The sequence below is a fragment of the Rosa rugosa genome, chromosome 5 (assembly GCF_958449725.1).
Source record: "Rosa rugosa chromosome 5, drRosRugo1.1, whole genome shotgun sequence".
Taxonomy (NCBI): Eukaryota; Viridiplantae; Streptophyta; class Magnoliopsida; order Rosales; family Rosaceae; genus Rosa; species Rosa rugosa.
The window spans coordinates 30055653-30074778 of record NC_084824.1 but is presented as its reverse complement, the minus strand read 5'-3'; the positions used below and the strand labels follow the sequence as shown (position 1 = coordinate 30074778).

The following is a 19126-nucleotide window of genomic DNA, read 5'->3' as shown; positions in this document are numbered from 1 at the left end:
TTTACCTGGAACCCCTTCTTTCTCTACATTATTCTTTCCCAACTTCCACCTAGATATACCACAAGCAGGGCAACTAATGGCATCAACATGATTGTCCCTATATAAAATACAGTCATTAGGGCATGCATGTATTTTTTTGTAGCCCATTCCCAACGCACACAACATCTTTTTGGCCTCGTAGAAAGAACCAGTATCTCATTACCTTCTGGAAGCAATATGCTGATCAGTAATAACATTTCAGAATAGCATGCATCACTCAACCCTTGCTTTGACTACTAGAATTTTGGCCTTAGACATCACGTCATTTAAATCGGTTCAGAAAACACGTGATGTGAAAAATATATTCTAACATAGATTTCTGAAAAACCGATTTCTATATATATAATTAACATCGTTTATTACTGTTGACCGATGTCTATATTTTGATTCCAAAATTTTCAAAAACACGGAAAGACTAAGTTAAAAAATTTCATACACGCGGCAAACAAAATTTTCCTACTTTACCTCACTCACTTTATCTCCAACATTCACACGCATAATCTCACTCTTCCCCGATACCCTATCCCTCTCGTCCTTCACCTCACCCCTCTCTCTCTCTATCTCTCTCTCACCATCGAAGAAAGGCAAAGAAGATGGTGGCTGCGGTGAGTCCACCCCGGTGGTCGGAGATCGATGACGGAGGAGAGAGAGTCTTCCAGATCTACTTTCTCTCTCCTCCTCCCTTTCTCTCGTCTGTGCTTTTGTCTATCTCATCGGTGAGTCCTCCAGTTTCTGGGTTTCGTTGTGGACTTGTGGTTTCTTTAATACGGTGGTCAATCTTGGTGGTTCTGTAGGGGAGAATAAATCAAGAACTGTGGAGGAACGATGATATGGGCGGCTATTTCTACTCTTACTCCTTATAGACCAAACCAAACCTTCTTCCTTGCTCGTCAAAATGAGGGTCGGCCGTCGGCGGGAGATCAAGCTCAGAAATTGGTTCGTCTTTCATTTCATATCTTACATTCAAATGGGTTCTCTTCCCATATGTATTCCATTCGTTTTTCTCTTTGATTTATGTACCATTGTCAATCCAAGTTTAGCTCATACTACTTGCTCAACCTAGTTTTCTATGTACTTGGATGGAACAAATCTTACGAACCTAGCTCTGCTGCTCTTTATGGTTCTAAAAATTTCAGCTTGTTGAAGTAATAAAATTGCTAAACCATACTGATTCTTATTGTTGGTGGGAAATCTGAAACAACTTTTTGCATTGTTGTCAAGTGCTTATAGTTCATGCTGTCATTTTTAATTTTGATGGGCGTGTGGTATAATTGTAGTCTTCAAGTGGGGTGATTTAGTTTGTGGATTTTATTGTGCTGTGTTTATGTAGCTTTGTTGTTATATTTTGTTTCTTGGTGGCTACAGGCCCGAGGACTGAAGAATCATTTTACATATGCTGATGGCTTTGTTCTTCATTCCCTTCTTGATCTTTTATATACTCAAGGTTTGCAGCTTTTCCAAAGTGACCAGTGTTTGCTATCCTTGACCATTACTTCTTGCTTTTCAATAAGTAATCTTGAATGATCAGTAATTCCTACAAACTAGTAGGAGCTATTGCTAATTGATTATGTACTTTCCTTGGTCTTTAATTTACATTGTTACAAAACTAGCTGATCAGCAGAAACATCATTAATCAGTTGATGCCCGCGCGATGCTATAAAACTGCGGATCATGTATCATGAATTGACCAACAATTTTATAAAGTTCTTTTGAATTGCTGATACAAACTGTGAGCATTTTTGTCACGCCCCGAATTTTGAATAATAAATTCAAATCCGAAACCTGAATAATTACAATTACAAAAAACCAAATCTCGAAACTTCGAGTTCATTATTACAATTCACTCTCACAATATATTATAAAGCTCAAATGAGCATAACACACCTCACAACTTACAATTGTTGTAAAACTCTAACAATTGCTCTAACCGCACGATCACCGTCCTGGTTCTCCTGTCCTGTAGGATTACCCGCTACACAATTTGAATAGTGTACCGGGAGTTGCAACAACACAAAACCCGGTAAGCTTTTTACAGCCCGTATGAGTAAACAAGAAAGAACTGTTGATTTATTAGATTTCAAGACTACCACAAACCCACGTTACTTTCTCACTCTCATATATATATATAGACACTTATGAGTTACTCTCAATTTAGCTCATAAGATCACTCACTCTCATATATATATATAGACACTTATGAGTTACTCTCAATTTAGCTCATAAGATCACTCACTCTCATATATATATATAGACACTTATGAGTTACTCTCAAATTCGCTCATAAGATTTCCCAACATTTGGTAGACAGACTCATATATATATATAGACCCTTATGAGTTACTCTCAATTTCCCTCATAAGGTTACCATATATATATTGACACTTATGAGTTACTCTCAATTTCACTCATAAGTTCACTCCACATTTGGCAGACAGACTAGAGCTCTAACTGAACGTAACCACTCGTCCGGCCACAGACGTGATTACGATTTAATACTATTAATAACCACCAGCCCGGTACGAGAGCGTGATTCACTAATAGATGCCATGGTCACCTCGTGACCTAGTGATCTCCACAGATCACAACAATTTATTGTTCCTCAACAATAAAACTCAACACCTCTCACAATATATTGTTTCTCAACAATAAACTCAATATCTCTCACAATATATTGTTTCTCAACAATAACTCAACACAACTCCAACAATACATATTATTTCACGTAATAATATATATACAGACATTCACACAGGAATGTCTAGTAACACCAACAATAGTTCATATGATTGCAACAAAATAAAGCAATTAATTGTATTGGGTTCGTAATATGAACCACGTGAGGTTTACTCACCTCGATAATCCCGCTGCGTCTTCAATTCAGCTCAAAATACGATCCACAATCGTCCACCAACTCAAACCGTCAATCACCTAGTCCAATAATGATCTTGACTTAGCCAACAACTCAAATATGTAATTAAACGACGATCCAACGCTCAGATTCAAATTAAACGATGATCCAACGGTCGGATCTGAATTTAATGATGATCCAACGGTCGGATCCTCACGGATCGCCTTTAGGATCATCCTCCAAAATTATCACGAAGATCCAACGGTCAGATCTTCCTGAATCGCCTTTACTAACATCTCCACAAAATTATATGAAAATCCGACGGTCAGATTCTCACGAATCGCCTTCCGAATCACTATTTCTCAATTATACGAAGATCCAACGGTCGGATCTTCGCCCGTGACCTCACAAGGTCACCGGGACAGTCATACGATCAACATATCCAAAATTGAAGCAAAACCGATGGTCAGATCTTCACAGATCGTAACCCGAAGATAAACGTAAAAACGTTAAATAGTAACGTCAAAACGTAAATCCACTATTTATCAACTTTTTCTAACATGACCATGTTATATATCAAAACGCTCGTATGGATGCATAGATCATCGCCTAGATAATGAAAACTCGAAATATGGTCTGATGCGCCGCCACAAACGGTGGTCAGTGGGCGGTCAACGCGGCGGTCAACGCCGGTCAACCACCTGAGATGGCAAAGTGACCAACTACAAACTGGTTCAAAATGAAAGGGTGGTCGACTTTCATACCTGGAGCTAAGCCTGGTTCGGCCTAGATCGTCCTAGATCAAGCGTTGAAGTTGGATTAATCTCGTGCGTCTGATCAGATTCCAGATTGAATCAGGGACGTCGAAATCTTCAACTCGTGATCTTTCACTCCACACTCCAAATCGTCAAGCAAGGAGGATATGAGGATGATCAGGGGAAGGAACTCCACACTCCACACTCCGATCGGCCCGTGCAACGCCGGCGTCGATGAGATCCGGTCGGGTCGGTTACTTCGCCTGGGGTCGCTTCGATCCAGGTTTGGGGGCAACGGCGGTGCAAGACAGTGGCACCAGGCGACTGGGCGGCTTGCGGCGATCACAAGGAGGGCCGGGTCGTGGCCGGAGGACGCCGGAGGCCGGAGATGGGTCCGGGTCGGGTCAGTCGAATAGTTCCGGGTCTGAGGGTTTTCGATCGAGAGAGAGAGAGAACCGGAGGGACTATTTAGCAAAAAGGGAAAAGTTTCGTCCTTAATGAAAGAATTTGGAAAATTTCTCTATTTATAGAAAAAACCCAATTTTAAAATATTCATAACTTAATCATACGAACTCCGAATATTGCGTTCCACATGTCCACGAACTCGTATCGACGAGCTCTACAACTTTCATGAAGGAAGTTTTCCCAAATTTTGAACGTATAAAAAGTCAACTTTGTTGACCCCCTAAAAACGTTCGTTTTCGAAAATAAAATCGTTCGAACTAATTCCACGACTTCTCCAAGCTTCGTACTCGCTCCTACTATCGTGAAATCATTTCTAAAAATCCACGGAATTTAATTTGGATTTTTTTCGGGTATTACAATTTTATAAAGTTCTTTGTCTTTGGATCAAAGAGACATAAAAAGAGAGAGAGATAGAGAGAGGGCCAGGAGTTTGCATGACCGGCGATTTCAGCTGTTTTGGCGCAGAGATTTTGGTTGTCGTTTGCTGACGAGGTTGGGTTTTCATCAGGCATCAAAGATAATTAGTTTTGGGGGTGAATTCAGATTTTCTTTTGTCTTCATTGACTCAGAAGAGTTTCAATTTATCTGATTTCTATTTATTATGGTTGTCTTGCAGTTGTTTACTATTTGGTTGGAGCGCAAGAATTCTTTAGCTGGTAATTTTTTTCTTTGTCAATAATGTTTGTGTTGATTTGTTGGTTTGATTGCAGTCTGAAGTAATTCCCTCTAATGTTCTTAATTTGCTGAAAAGAAAAAGTAGGATTGTTCGAGGTTCAATCTTCTCAGGAGTATTTGGTTGGGAACAAACAAAGAAAGGAAGTAGGATCAATATTCGGGAACCTCTCCTTCTGGAAAAACAGGTCCAATGCTGGCTGGAATTTAAGGTCAAAGCTTAAACTATTAAATTAAAGTTGTCACGCCCCGAATTTTGAATAATAAATTCAAATCCGAAACATGAATAATTACAATTACAAAATCCAAATCTCGAAACTTCGAGTTCATTATTACAATTCACTCTCACAAGCAATATTGTAAAGCTCAAATGAGCATAACACACCTCACAACGTACAATTGCTGTAAAACTCTAACAATTGCTCTAACCGCACGATCACCGTCCTGGTTCTCCTGTCCTGTAGGATTACCCGCTACACAATTTGAATAGTGTACCGGGAGTTGCAACAACACAAAACCCGGTAAGCTTTTGACAGCTAGTATGAGTAAACAAGAAAGAACTGTTGATTTATTAAATTACAAGACCACCACAAACCCACGTTACTTTCTCACTCTCATATATATATATATAGACACTTATGAGTTACTCTCAATTTCCCCCATAAGGTCACTCAATATTTGGCAGACAGACTAGAGCTCTAACTGATCGTTTCCACCTACCCGGCGCGAGAGCGTGGTTCACGATTTAATACTATTCAGTTCCACCTACCCGGCGCGAGAGCGTGGTTCGCTGATAGTATGCCATGGTCACCCCGTGACCTATTGATCTCCACAGATCACAACAATTTATTGTTCCTCAACAATAAAACTCAACATCTCTCTCAATATATTGTTTCACAACAATAAACTCAATACCCCTCACAATATATTGTTTCTCAACAATAAACTCAATACCCCTCACAATATATTGTTTCACAACAATAAACTCAATACCCCTCACAATATATTGTTTCTCAACAATAAACTCAATACCCCTCACAATATATTGTTTCTCAACAATAAACTCAACACAACTCCAACAATACATATTATTTCACGTAATAATATATATACAGACATTCACACAGGAATGTCTAATACACCAACAATAGTTCATATGATTGCAAAATAAAGCAATTAAATATATTGGGTTCGTAATATGAACCACGTGAGGTTTACTCACCTCCAATTCCAGCTGCGTCTTCTAAAAGCCACATATCCATCTGAATCGTCCACCAACTCGATTCGTCAATCACCTAATCAGATACTATCTTGACTTAGTAAATTACTCATAAACCACACATATACTGAAATCCAACGGTCGGATTCTAATTATATGATGATCCGACGGTCGAATCTTAATTTAATGATGATCCAACGGTCAGATCCTCACGGATCGCCTTTAGGATCATCCTCCAAAATTATAATGAAGATCCAACGGTCAGATCTTCTTGAATCGTCCTTACTAACATCTTCACAAAATTATACGAAAATCCGACGGTTAGATTCTCACGAATCGCCTTCCGAATCACTATTTCACAATTATACGAAGATCCAACGGTCGGATCTTCGCCCATGACCACACAAAGTCATCGGGACAGTCATACGATCAACATATCTAAATTTGAAGTAAAACCGATGGTCAGATCTTCGCAGATCGTAAACTTAAGATAAAACGTAAAAACGTTAAATAGTAACGTAAAAACGTAAATCCACTATTTATCAACTTTTTCTAACCTAACCTTGTAATATATCAAAACGCTCGTATGGATGCGTAGAACATAGCCTAGATAATAAAAATTCAAAATATGGTCGAATGCGCTGCCACAAGCGGTGGTCAGTGGGCGGTCAACGCGGCGGTCAACACCGGTCAACCACCTCAGATGGCAAAGTGACCAACTACAAACTGGTTCAAAATGAAAGGGTGATCGACTTCCATACCTGGAGCTAAGTCTGGTTTGGCCTAGATCGTCCTAGATCAAGCTTGGAAGTCGGATTAATCCTGTGCGTCCGATCAGATTTCAGATTAAATCAGGGACGTCGAAAAAGTCAAACCATGATCTAGCGTTCTATACACAAAATCGTGATGAAAGGCTTACATGGGGATGATCAGGGGGAAGAGGAGATCACGAAAATGGGAACGATCGGCCCATGCAACGCCGGAATCGGGGATTTCCGGCCGGGTCGGGTTTGCATGGCTGGGGTGTCTTCGATCTCCATCTGGGGGCAGCGGCGGGGCAAGGCGGTGGCAGGGAGCGGCTGGACGGCTCGAGGCGACCTCGGGGAGGGCCGGGTCGTGGCCGGAGGACGAGCGACGGCGCCGCTGGCGTCGGGTCGGGTCGGCGGGTCGGCAAGGGTGGGAGGGTTTTGCGCGAGAGAGAGAGAGAGAGGGGGGGGACTATTCCGCAAAAATCAGATTTTTTTTCGTCCTTAATGAAAAAAATCAGATATTTTTCCTATTTATAGAAAATTCCCAATTTTCAAATATTCATAACTTAATCATACGAACTCCGAATATTACGTTCCACATATGCACGAGATCGTATCGACGAGCTCTACAACTTTCATGAAGGAAGTTTTCCGAAATTCCATACGTATAAAAAGTCAATTTTTGAGACGCTCCTAAATACGTACGATTTCGAAATAAAATCGTTCAAACTAATTCCACCACTTCTCCAAGCCTCGTACTCGCTCCCACTATCGTGAAATCATTTCTAAAAAACAACGGAATTTAATTTGGATTTTTCGGGGTATTACATTCTACCCTCCTTAAAGAAATTTCGTCCCGAAATTTGAGCGTAAGTCAATTCCTCTCGATTAAGGTTGACCTAACCATAGAATCTCCATCTTTTCCAAATCTGTAGAAATCTACAAAGCCACAGCCCCTTGTATAAAAATACATTCCTATGGCCACTAAATCCTTTCATCACAATGTAAATTCACAAAACAACTGCTCAACAACACTCCACATCACATACACAAAATCGTCACATGGATCATCTCATAGATCCTCACATAGATCATCACATAGATCTTCACTTAGATCATCACTCTGTACTGGCATACAAGCACAGTAAACATTCCCACAAAGCATTTCGCTACTCAATTAGCATCACGGTAAATCTCTATAGTAAAACTTAAGCATGCACTATTCTACACAACAATAGAGATGCATCACTCGAAACAATTCATCCCCAAAAGCACGCCAATAAAATATGTCACCCAGCGATGATGACTTGGGCTTGCTCAATCCTTGGGCTAAGCATTAGGGCTGGCCATTTGGGCCGAAGAAACCGAACCATCCAAATTTCGAACCGGCCCAAACCAATTTGGGTTTAACATTTGGGCCTACTATTCGGGCCGAACGATTGGGCTTAACATTTGGGCTTACTATTTGGGCCTACCATTCGGGCTGAACAATTGGGCCTACAAATCGGGCCGAACAATTGGGCTTACTATTTGGGCTTACTATTTGGGCCTACCAATCGGCCCACCAACTTCCAGCTCGGCTACGGTATGAAATTGTACATACCGTATATACGTATGCATACCGTACAGACCGTATATACGTATGCATACCGTACAACTGTATATACGTATGCATACCGTACAGACCGTATATACGTCCGTATATCAAGCATATACGAGATCCAAAAATATTTGTAAGAGGTAAGGTTCGAACTCCCGACCTCGAACACGAAGGTTTTGCTCCCAACCACTGAAGCAAGAGCTGCCTTCATTAATATATGCTCACGTGTTATATTTATTATGTCATAAGCGACATAAATAAAATAACGGGGAAGGCAAGGTTCGAAACCTCAACCTGCCGCACGAAACCTTTTTTCCCCAACCACTGGAGCACAAGCTGTGCTTAATATAATGTGTACAAATGTTATACTTATTATGTCATAAGCGAACATAATAAAAATAAACGAGAGGCAAGGTTCGAACCTCTGACCTCTTGTACAAGAGCCTTGCTCTTCAACCACTAGAGCACCAGCTGCTCTCGTTACTATCCATGCAACTTCTTTTATTTATTCTATCATAAGCGATAGAATAACAACAAACTGTCGGTACACTCCACGTGCCACGACACGTCTCTTCCGTGATTTACGGAAAGCAAATCACTTTCGGCTAAAGCTGTCTGCCACAGCGTCTCGAGGTTCGGCCTGTCCCCTTACACGCTCTCCACGCGCCAACAACTTTTCCGGGTTTTCGGATGACTTTAATCCAACGCGTAGATTGAATCTCAGAGATCGTCCATCCAACGGTGGAGATCTGCTAACCTCGTTCTATAAATAGGTGCATCCTGGAGAAAAACTGTTCACACCAAAGAAAAGAAATTTTCCCCAGCCATTCTCTCTCAAACTCTGCAGCCTTCCTCTCGAAACTCAAATCCTTTCTTCATCAATTTCAATCCTTCTCTTCTGATCTTCTCTCCCATTTGAAGATTCGATTTCATCTTTCCTCTGAGAATCTCAGATCTCCAATCACCAGTTCAACAACTCCAATCCTTCTAACAAAATCTCCCTCAAACACTAAACCATGTATTCCTCGATATTCACATCCTCTCACCTCATGACCCAAGAGCCACGAACTTTGCAACTAATGGAGCTCCAAACCCCGCAACAAATGGAACCACAACAACAGCAACCAACAGAGGAGGGAGGAAACACCCAAGCAGCTGGAAGTAGTGCCAACATGGATTTCTGGCGAAGCCGTACCAGATGGATTCCTACTCCAGAACAAATAAGAATCCTCAAGGATCTTTACTACGTCAAGGGATTTAAGTGCCCATCTACAGAGCACATTCACGAGATCTGCCTCCAGCTGAACCAGTATGGACATGTTGAGGGTAAGAACATTTACTTTTGGTTCCAGAACGTCAGGGCTCGAGAGAAGCAGATGAATAGGTGTAATCAGGCTGCTCCAGTGCCCATGGGAACTAGTTCTCTTGGTACTGGTGGATCCATCGATCTCAATTTTGGGTCCACTGGTTCTACTGGTGCTGGTGGATCCATCGACATCAATTTTGGGCCGGCTGGTGGATCCATTGACATCAATTTTGGGTCCACTAGTTCTACTGATGATGGTAGATCCATTGATCTCAACTTTGGTTCCACCTATTCTACTGGTAATGAAGGATTTCTTGATTTAAATTTTGTTTCATATTCTTCCTCACACTTCAACACTAATACCAGTACAACTCTTTTGGCACAACAGGAGGACAAACATCCCTGCAACAACGAGGAGGAGATCACCAGGAGGTTCAAACTCTTCCTCTGTTCCCCGTGCACGGCGAGGACGTCTTTGGTAACCTGAAGGCTACTTCCGAGGAAGGTAGCGCTTTTGGTTACTATTCTGGTGGCTCAGGCGGTTACCACAGTGGCTCAAACGTTTCTCTTGAGCTCAGCCTCAATCCATCCGGAGCTGCTGACTAGGCTTAGTATAGCATAGTCCTCGTTTTCCTTTTTTTTTTTTTTTTTTTTTTTTTTTGTAATGTAAAATCAATAAGATGGTGTGCATGTTTTCTTTTCTTTTTGTTTAACCAACAACAACACCAAGGATCGAACCTTGGTCACCCAATACTATTTTCAAAACCATAAACAACTCTACTGCACACATCTTTCATAATGATGCAATAAAAACAATCACTCAAAACCTAGCAATCAATTAAGTCACACAGAGGTCAAGCTAGTATCCTCTGAGTCAAACCAAACACAATAATTTCGTCGCTAGAATTAGGGATTAATAAAGCTAAACACTTCCTGAGTTAGCTAGGAAAAACCCACATCTTTAGAGTTACACTTACAACTCTAAAAAAAATCTCGATCATTCCATCTATCAATTGCTTCAACAAGCAATATGTACCATCTTAGCATCCATTAATCGATAATGGTACAACACTCAGTATCTCACCCACGAATCACCTCACTGCTCATTTGGTGGTAAGTCAACATCTAGTGGGTCAAAATTCTGTGATTATAGCACTTCACACTAACCACGTCATAATCCATAATCTGTCCTCACAACAGTATCTGGCCTCATAAATTAGTTATACAACACTAGCACTCCTAGAGTTGAAAACAACGTTATTACCTAAGCTCATACATCAACACAATGTCTCTTCACAGTCAATCCTATCACGAGGTCATATCAATCTTTCCATAAGTCAACCATACACAAAATCCATCATAGTAACAACAAATTATGCATTACTACTCAACAATAGTCAGTGAAGCAGCACTCCACAATAATTTCCAATACCATCCGCAGACCTCAAACCACACCCCGACATTTAGCTAATGTATAGTAGCTATCCTAAACACCAAACAACTGTGCATGAATGAATGCTCCATTATAACACAATTCCATCACTAAGCAACCAATAACTGCTAAGTATTCTTCAACTCAAAACATCTGCATATCCAACTAATGGAAAGTATCACAACTACTAGTCAAATACTCGTAACGACTTTAGATACAAGCATTGGTCAAACACCATGACCCCAACAACCAACGACTACAATGCACATAAGGATACTGTTTTTCGTGGAAACCATCCTCAATAACTCCACCAGAGTTTAATCCAAAGGTTCCCATTCCTCAAAGGTTATAACTCAAAGAAGCTACACAAACTCCACCACTTCACTTACAAAGTCAACCTATGCCATGATCACTTAACATACTACCCTTATTAAAGGTAACATAAGTATCTCCCAAATTACATCACTACACTCGTACACCAATATAGTCTTGAGAATTCTGTCTCATAATCTCTCACACTCCTATCATCTTGAGTTGGTGAGATCAATTCTCTTTTCAACTATTCCTAGGGTCTCAATCTCTTTCACCATTTCAACCCAAGAATAACATCCATCACATCAACTACAGGTAGACTAGGCAACTCAACCTCTAATGCCTCCACCTCATCCTCAACTGTCTCCATAGAAAGATCCTGTCCCTACATCAGACTCGACCTCTACCTCACCGACTCATCAGAGTTAAATCCAGAGGTTCCTATTCCTCGAAGATCACAACTCGCGGAAACTAAACTTATTCTAATACGAACTTAGTAGACAACTCTACCGTCCTACGGACTTACACGTTGTCTAGACCCCATACTAAGACATACCCAATGATTATACCAGTACCGAAGAGTATATGATGGGGATCCGCTGCAGACGGGCCATCACTCGGGAGGTACTGATTATCACCAAATATGTACCTTACGCTCTGATACCAAACTGTCACGCCCCGAATTTTGAATAATAAATTCAAATCCGAAACATGAATAATTACAATTACAAAATCCAAATCTCGAAACTTCGAGTTCATTATTACAATTCACTCTCACAAGCAATATTGTAAAGTTCAAATGAGCATAACACACCTCACAACGTACAATTGCTGTAAAACTCTAACAATTGCTCTAACCGCACGATCACCGTCCTGGTTCTCCTGTCCTGTAGGATTACCCGCTACACAATTTGAATAGTGTACCGGGAGTTGCAACAACACAAAACCCGGTAAGCTTTTGACAGCTAGTATGAGTAAACAAGAAAGAACTGTTGATTTATTAAATTACAAGACCACCACAAACCCACGTTACTTTCTCACTCTCATATATATATATATAGACACTTATGAGTTACTCTCAATTTCCCCCATAAGGTCACTCAATATTTGGCAGACAGACTAGAGCTCTAACTGATCGTTTCCACCTACCCGGCGCGAGAGCGTGGTTCACGATTTAATACTATTCAGTTCCACCTACCCGGCGCGAGAGCGTGGTTCGCTGATAGTATGCCATGGTCACCCCGTGACCTATTGATCTCCACAGATCACAACAATTTATTGTTTCTCAACAATAAACTCAACACAACTCCAACAATACATATTATTTCACGTAATAATATATATACAGACATTCACACAGGAATGTCTAATACACCAACAATAGTTCATATGATTGCAAAATAAAGCAATTAAATATATTGGGTTCGTAATATGAACCACGTGAGGTTTACTCACCTCCAATTCCAGCTGCGTCTTCTAAAAGCCACATATCCATCTGAATCGTCCACCAACTCGATTCGTCAATCACCTAATCAGATACTATCTTGACTTAGTAAATTACTCATAAACCACACATATACTGAAATCCAACGGTCGGATTCTAATTATATGATGATCCGACGGTCGAATCTTAATTTAATGATGATCCAACGGTCAGATCCTCACGGATCGCCTTTAGGATCATCCTCCAAAATTATAATGAAGATCCAACGGTCAGATCTTCTTGAATCGTCCTTACTAACATCTTCACAAAATTATACGAAAATCCGACGGTTAGATTCTCACGAATCGCCTTCCGAATCACTATTTCACAATTATACGAAGATCCAACGGTCGGATCTTCGCCCATGACCACACAAAGTCATCGGGACAGTCATACGATCAACATATCTAAATTTGAAGTAAAACCGATGGTCAGATCTTCGCAGATCGTAAACTTAAGATAAAACGTAAAAACGTTAAATAGTAACGTAAAAACGTAAATCCACTATTTATCAACTTTTTCTAACCTAACCTTGTAATATATCAAAACGCTCGTATGGATGCGTAGAACATAGCCTAGATAATAAAAATTCAAAATATGGTCGAATGCGCTGCCACAAGCGGTGGTCAGTGGGCGGTCAACGCGGCGGTCAACACCGGTCAACCACCTCAGATGGCAAAGTGACCAACTACAAACTGGTTCAAAATGAAAGGGTGATCGACTTCCATACCTGGAGCTAAGTCTGGTTTGGCCTAGATCGTCCTAGATCAAGCTTGGAAGTCGGATTAATCCTGTGCGTCCGATCAGATTTCAGATTAAATCAGGGACGTCGAAAAAGTCAAACCATGATCTAGCGTTCTATACACAAAATCGTGATGAAAGGCTTACATGGGGATGATCAGGTGGAAGAGGAGATCACGAAAATGGGAACGATCGGCCCATGCAACGCCGGAATCGGGGATTTCCGGCCGGGTCGGGTTTGCATGGCTGGGGTGTCTTCGATCTCCATCTGGGGGCAGCGGCGGGGCAAGGCGGTGGCAGGGAGCGGCTGGACGGCTCGAGGCGACCTCGGGGAGGGCCGGGTCGTGGCCGGAGGACGAGCGACGGCGCCGCTGGCGTCGGGTCGGGTCGGCGGGTCGGCAAGGGTGGGAGGGTTTTGCGCGAGAGAGAGAGAGAGAGGGGGGGACTATTCCGCAAAAATCAGATTTTTTTTCGTCCTTAATGAAAAAAATCAGATATTTTTCCTATTTATAGAAAATTCCCAATTTTCAAATATTCATAACTTAATCATACGAACTCCGAATATTACGTTCCACATATGCACGAGATCGTATCGACGAGCTCTACAACTTTCATGAAGGAAGTTTTCCGAAATTCCATACGTATAAAAAGTCAATTTTTGAGACGCTCCTAAATACGTACGATTTCGAAATAAAATCGTTCAAACTAATTCCACCACTTCTCCAAGCCTCGTACTCGCTCCCACTATCGTGAAATCATTTCTAAAAAACAACGGAATTTAATTTGGATTTTTCGGGGTATTACAAAAGTGATTTCAGTGATCAGTCAGTCCATTCTCTACTTGATCAAAGTCTTGGTTTTGCAGATTTTTTATTTCTGTTTTTTTTTTTCAGTAATTTTTTTGTAGTTGATGTTGATTATTGCATGATTCTTTGTTGAAATGAAAGTGCTATTGCTGATAACTTTTGTTGAAATATAATGCAGGTCCACCTGACCCGATCCCAGCATCAAGTAGATCTTGGTAAGAATTTTTCAATTTTCTACCTACAGGACTTCTCAATGTGCATGCATCCGTAAATTACAGTGTTAACCTATCTCAAGTTGATGGAATGTTTACTCATCATTTAAGTTATCAACTGTGAAAAAGGCTAGCACTAGGCGCTACCAAATGTTTTTTTTTTGTTTTTTTTTGTTGTAAATACAGAGATATAGCAACCTGTTAAACCAATATCTCCAGCAATAAAGCCTTATTAGTGTTACAAGTATATGCTACGCTTTTTGTTATTTATAATTACTGATCACTACACAAAAATTTTGAAAACAAATGATCAATGATTCAATGGACCTATGGAGAAATGTATGGGATTATGTTTAGATCTTCAAGGACCATCCAATTTAATGGTTTAGTTGTCTGAGCTAATGTCCTTTTGAATTTGATTGATCTGAATGCACAATTCAGTTGGGATTACAATGAATTTGTGTTCTTTGTTTCCATGTTCAAATCAGATGTATTATAGATTTAGAGTGATAGGACCTGCATTTTGGTATTCAAAATCTAAACTGATGCTTTATGAGGTTTAGCTTGGGTATTAGTTTGTTTATTATGTTGGGGATGTTATAGTTTAGGGATTCAGTATGTAATAGTATGGAATAAACTGAGCAATGGGATAAACTGATATAAACTCTGCTTGAGCCTATAATATTATCAACCTCTTGCTTTTGGAGTTTTGATAATAACTTTCTTCTGTATCAACTAATAAGATGGTAAAGACTTACAAAATAAGTCCATCTATTATTTCTGTTTGTTTAATTGTGTTTATTCGTATGTAATGTTTTATTTAGGTATAAAACTAGGAACATCATTAATATATATGTTTATCTGGTAAGACACAAACTAGTAGGAGCATAGTATTTCTAATTAGAAAGACCAACAATACTAATTGCTAATTGATTATGTGAATTAATCAACTGATTAATGATGTTTCTGCTATAACTTCATATACATAACTTCAACCTCTGTTTTGTTTCCTAGTATTTCTACTGTTCTCAGTCAAACTATGAGAAGCAAGAAGCACAAGAATAATCAATTATCCTGTGTTATGGTTTTTTGTAGTCTTGCTCTCCTTCTAAAGTTTTGGTTGCTGCAACAAAGCTACATATATATTAATGATGTTTATATCATGTGCAGCTTTGCTATCGAAATCTGATTTTCTTTCTTTACATGCATGCTATTAAGTTTTGAAAACTTCAATTATGAGGTTACTTGGAAGCAAGGTTCCCCTTTTTGATTACTCAGTGGTTTCATCTATGAGTTAATGAATTCAGACTTATACACCCCATTGAAGGTGTATTTCTGGGAATATATTTAAACTGTTGTTATGATTTCAATTTAATCTTTATATGGCTGTAGAGTCCACTTCTTATCACTTGATTGTTCTTTAATGGTGTTCATAATTCGTTGACATTTCTTTCAAAAAGCTACAAGTTTTACTGTACTTCCAAGGTATTGGATTATGATTTTAATTAACTAATTTTCTGCTGCTGATTCATTGTTAGTCCAGTTTTTCTCCATTGGTCATTGGTTATGGTTATGGTTATGGTCACTGCTTCAAGATGAACATGAACTGAATTTAGGCAACTTGTATTGTCTGATGCGTTACCTCGATCTCTTTGCAGCAGGTTATAGTATTTTCACATTCCTGTTAATCCAGAGTCTGAGCTAGTACTTCTACCTTCCCAAGTGTTTCAGCCATTTGAGACTAGTACTTCTACCTTCAACAGAATTAACAGATTTGATCTAACAGAGCCAGGTAGCATTATGTTTTTAGTATGTTTATGTTCCTTCATGCATTGAATTTTTGGTCAATTCATGGTGCTGACTTTACTTATTGGTTGTGTTTTTTCTTTGTAGGCAACAGAGGTGGCATTGGCCCTTCATTATTTAAAAGATTGCAGAATAGCTCCGGAATATGGTATGTCATATTTCTTGTTAATAACTCGTGTGTGTGCATATTATATTTACTATTGTTCTATTTGGGTCCGAACTTTGCAGAAACAAAGGTGCTTTCAAGTTACATCATTAATTAGCAAATCTCATCTGATGTAGAAAGTCATCATAATTCCTTCATTTTCATGTCCATGTAAAAAAGGATTTCTATTTTAGGGATAATAAAATTTTATTTTGTCGATTCTATTGGTGCTTAATAACCAGAAATCTCAATTCTAGAAATTTATTAGTTACATTGGTGTACACAGTATAGTCTTAAATGATGACATATATTTTCCCAGTCCATAATGTATAGAGTTGTCCTGTGTATTTATCAATAGCAGCTAAGGTGTACGTAGTTCAGTATATCTATGGGGATTATCTGTGGGGATTCTATACAATACATCGCGTGTTTTGGCTCATTAACTGCAATAGCATGATTGTCTATTCTTTGCTTTCTTTTTCACTTTGTTATTTCTTATGCTGATATTGCTGATAAGGTGTATCATCGGGGTTGCATTTTCTTTGTAGGATCAACTTGCAAAAGAACAGAGCAAAGCAGAGGCATTATCAGCTGTTGTATATGGAGGAGTTTAGAAGACTTCAATCTTGTTCTTTTCTTTTGCTGTTGTATATGGAGAAGTTTAGGCCATACGTCCCCTTCTCCCTACTCTTTGTACTCTTTTTATCAATATTATTAATGAGAATTTTCTTTTGCTTACCACTGATATTCTCATTGTGAAACTTCTCTAGCAAAGAAACTGATTTAGTAATCACTTCTAAAATAGAAATTGAAGCAAAAAGAACGAAAACATAACAATTTGAAATAACAAACTGATGTTATAAATGACAAAGGACATCAGTTCTATCTATAAAACATATGTCTAATACTGATATATAAATCAATTTATTATGTATAACGATGTCATAGTAGGAAACAAAATCAGTTTTGTATAAATCAAACGATGTCTAGAGTCATTTTATACATCGGGAGCTTATAAGAAACTGATGTCTAGAGTCATTTTTAACATCGGCTAAAAACCGATGTCTGGGATTTCCTGATCTTTAACATCACCCACTAAGACATCGGTACATTTTTTTTTTAACATCGGTTTCTGGCCGATGTTAAAGGCAAAAATTCTAGTAGTGCGCTTTCAGATTATATGTTTTAACAAGTCCATTCAACTTTGTAAAATGGGTACAACCAGGGTAAAGAGGTTTATCACCATCATCGTCAAACCTCAAAAACTCATCAGAGCCTTTTGAAAGCTCCTCATCATCGTGCCCCCCTATACCTATGTGACTAGGCTCCATCTCTACAGTTTCTGAATACCCTTCATTCTCTGAATTTTCCCCGTGGTTAATCCATTTTTTGTATGTTCTATCTATGCCAAACTCGACTAAATGATCTTTCACAACCCTAGCCTTATGATAGTTAATGTGCTCACAATTCAAACAAGGGCAACATATTCTATTAACATCACAACCATTCTCTAATGCAAACTGAATCATCTCTTCAACCCCTAACTGAAAATCCCGCGATCTTCTGTGTCACGCCCCCAAATCCAAGGCCAATATTGTACTGAAATATGGCTCGTGAATTTGTGACGTGAGTCAAAATGAATAAAATTTTCTTCTTGAATAAATCAATAGGAAGTAAAAGAAATTATATACATATCTGAATAGTACTTTTATTAGAAAATCGTTAATATATTTACATAACCGAAGTTAAGCAAAATTCAAATCAGTACAGGTATCACTAGAAATATTAGTAGAAAAATATTCTTTTATATAGTAGGTTCATCCCTTTTTCCCAAGCATGTACTCAATACCTGAAAACAAGAAGGTGTAGCATCATGAGCAACACAAGCCCAGTAAGTACACAACATACATTCTTATATTAATGTATCTTATAAGAAATCAAAACTAAACAACCAAGTAAAAATGTACCGGGAACCATTTATATGTTCATACGAATTCTTAAATATGTATATATATACACACAATACACACATACATATATACAAATATATTCATCCGTGTGAATGGTTTGGTAATAAATCACATAGTCACATCTCCTTATTGAACCAACAATATATTGCAACATTAATAGGTGAAATAACCTCAAAGCAATGCATGCTCAATTCTCTTTTTCACTTAGCACCGTAACATATTAATAATATATCGCAAATAGATATTTGAACAAAATAATATAGGTACACTTCTCTTCTTAGTGAATTTTCGGATTAACTGGTAACGAATCATAAATCCACGTACTAGGGTATGTCTACTATACCCAAAGCACGGGTAAGCCGCAGCATACTAGGGACCTCTACCAAAGTATGTATACCCAAGGTCGGCTACTTCCTTCCTATGAGTATAATAGTGCACTATCTGTAGGGACTAGGGCCCAAGGCTAACTTCCACATAACACCAAAACACGTTTACCAGTAATTCACTTAAGCACGGGGTAGTACTAATCACCCGGCTTCACAATTGTACTTCTCAAACATAATCAA

The 19126-nt window shown here is 39.1% G+C and overlaps 1 protein-coding gene across 4 annotated transcripts; it reads left to right on the top strand.

The window, feature by feature from the left end:
- The first annotated feature begins 545 nt into the window (after positions 1-545).
- On the top strand, positions 546-14954 carry LOC133708099 (uncharacterized). 4 transcript variants are annotated; one of them, XR_009845566.1, is made up of 4 exons: positions 546-975; positions 1405-1483; positions 4818-4991; positions 14606-14954. XR_009845566.1 is itself a non-coding variant. In XM_062133551.1 (3 exons), exons 1-3 carry the CDS (start codon positions 1433-1435, stop codon positions 14696-14698), a joined length of 318 nt encoding a protein of 105 aa, XP_061989535.1. In that variant the 5' UTR covers positions 546-1432; the 3' UTR covers positions 14699-14954. The 4 variants fall into 4 exon arrangements, 1 of the variants encoding a protein (XP_061989535.1); XR_009845565.1 differs by lacking the exons at positions 546-975; positions 1405-1483 and adding exons at positions 4466-4599; positions 4724-4763 and having other exon boundaries at positions 4859-4991; positions 14606-14941; XR_009845567.1 differs by lacking the exons at positions 546-975; positions 1405-1483 and adding exons at positions 4472-4640; positions 4724-4763 and having other exon boundaries at positions 4859-4991; positions 14606-14947.
- Positions 14955-19126: the final 4172 nt, after the last annotated feature.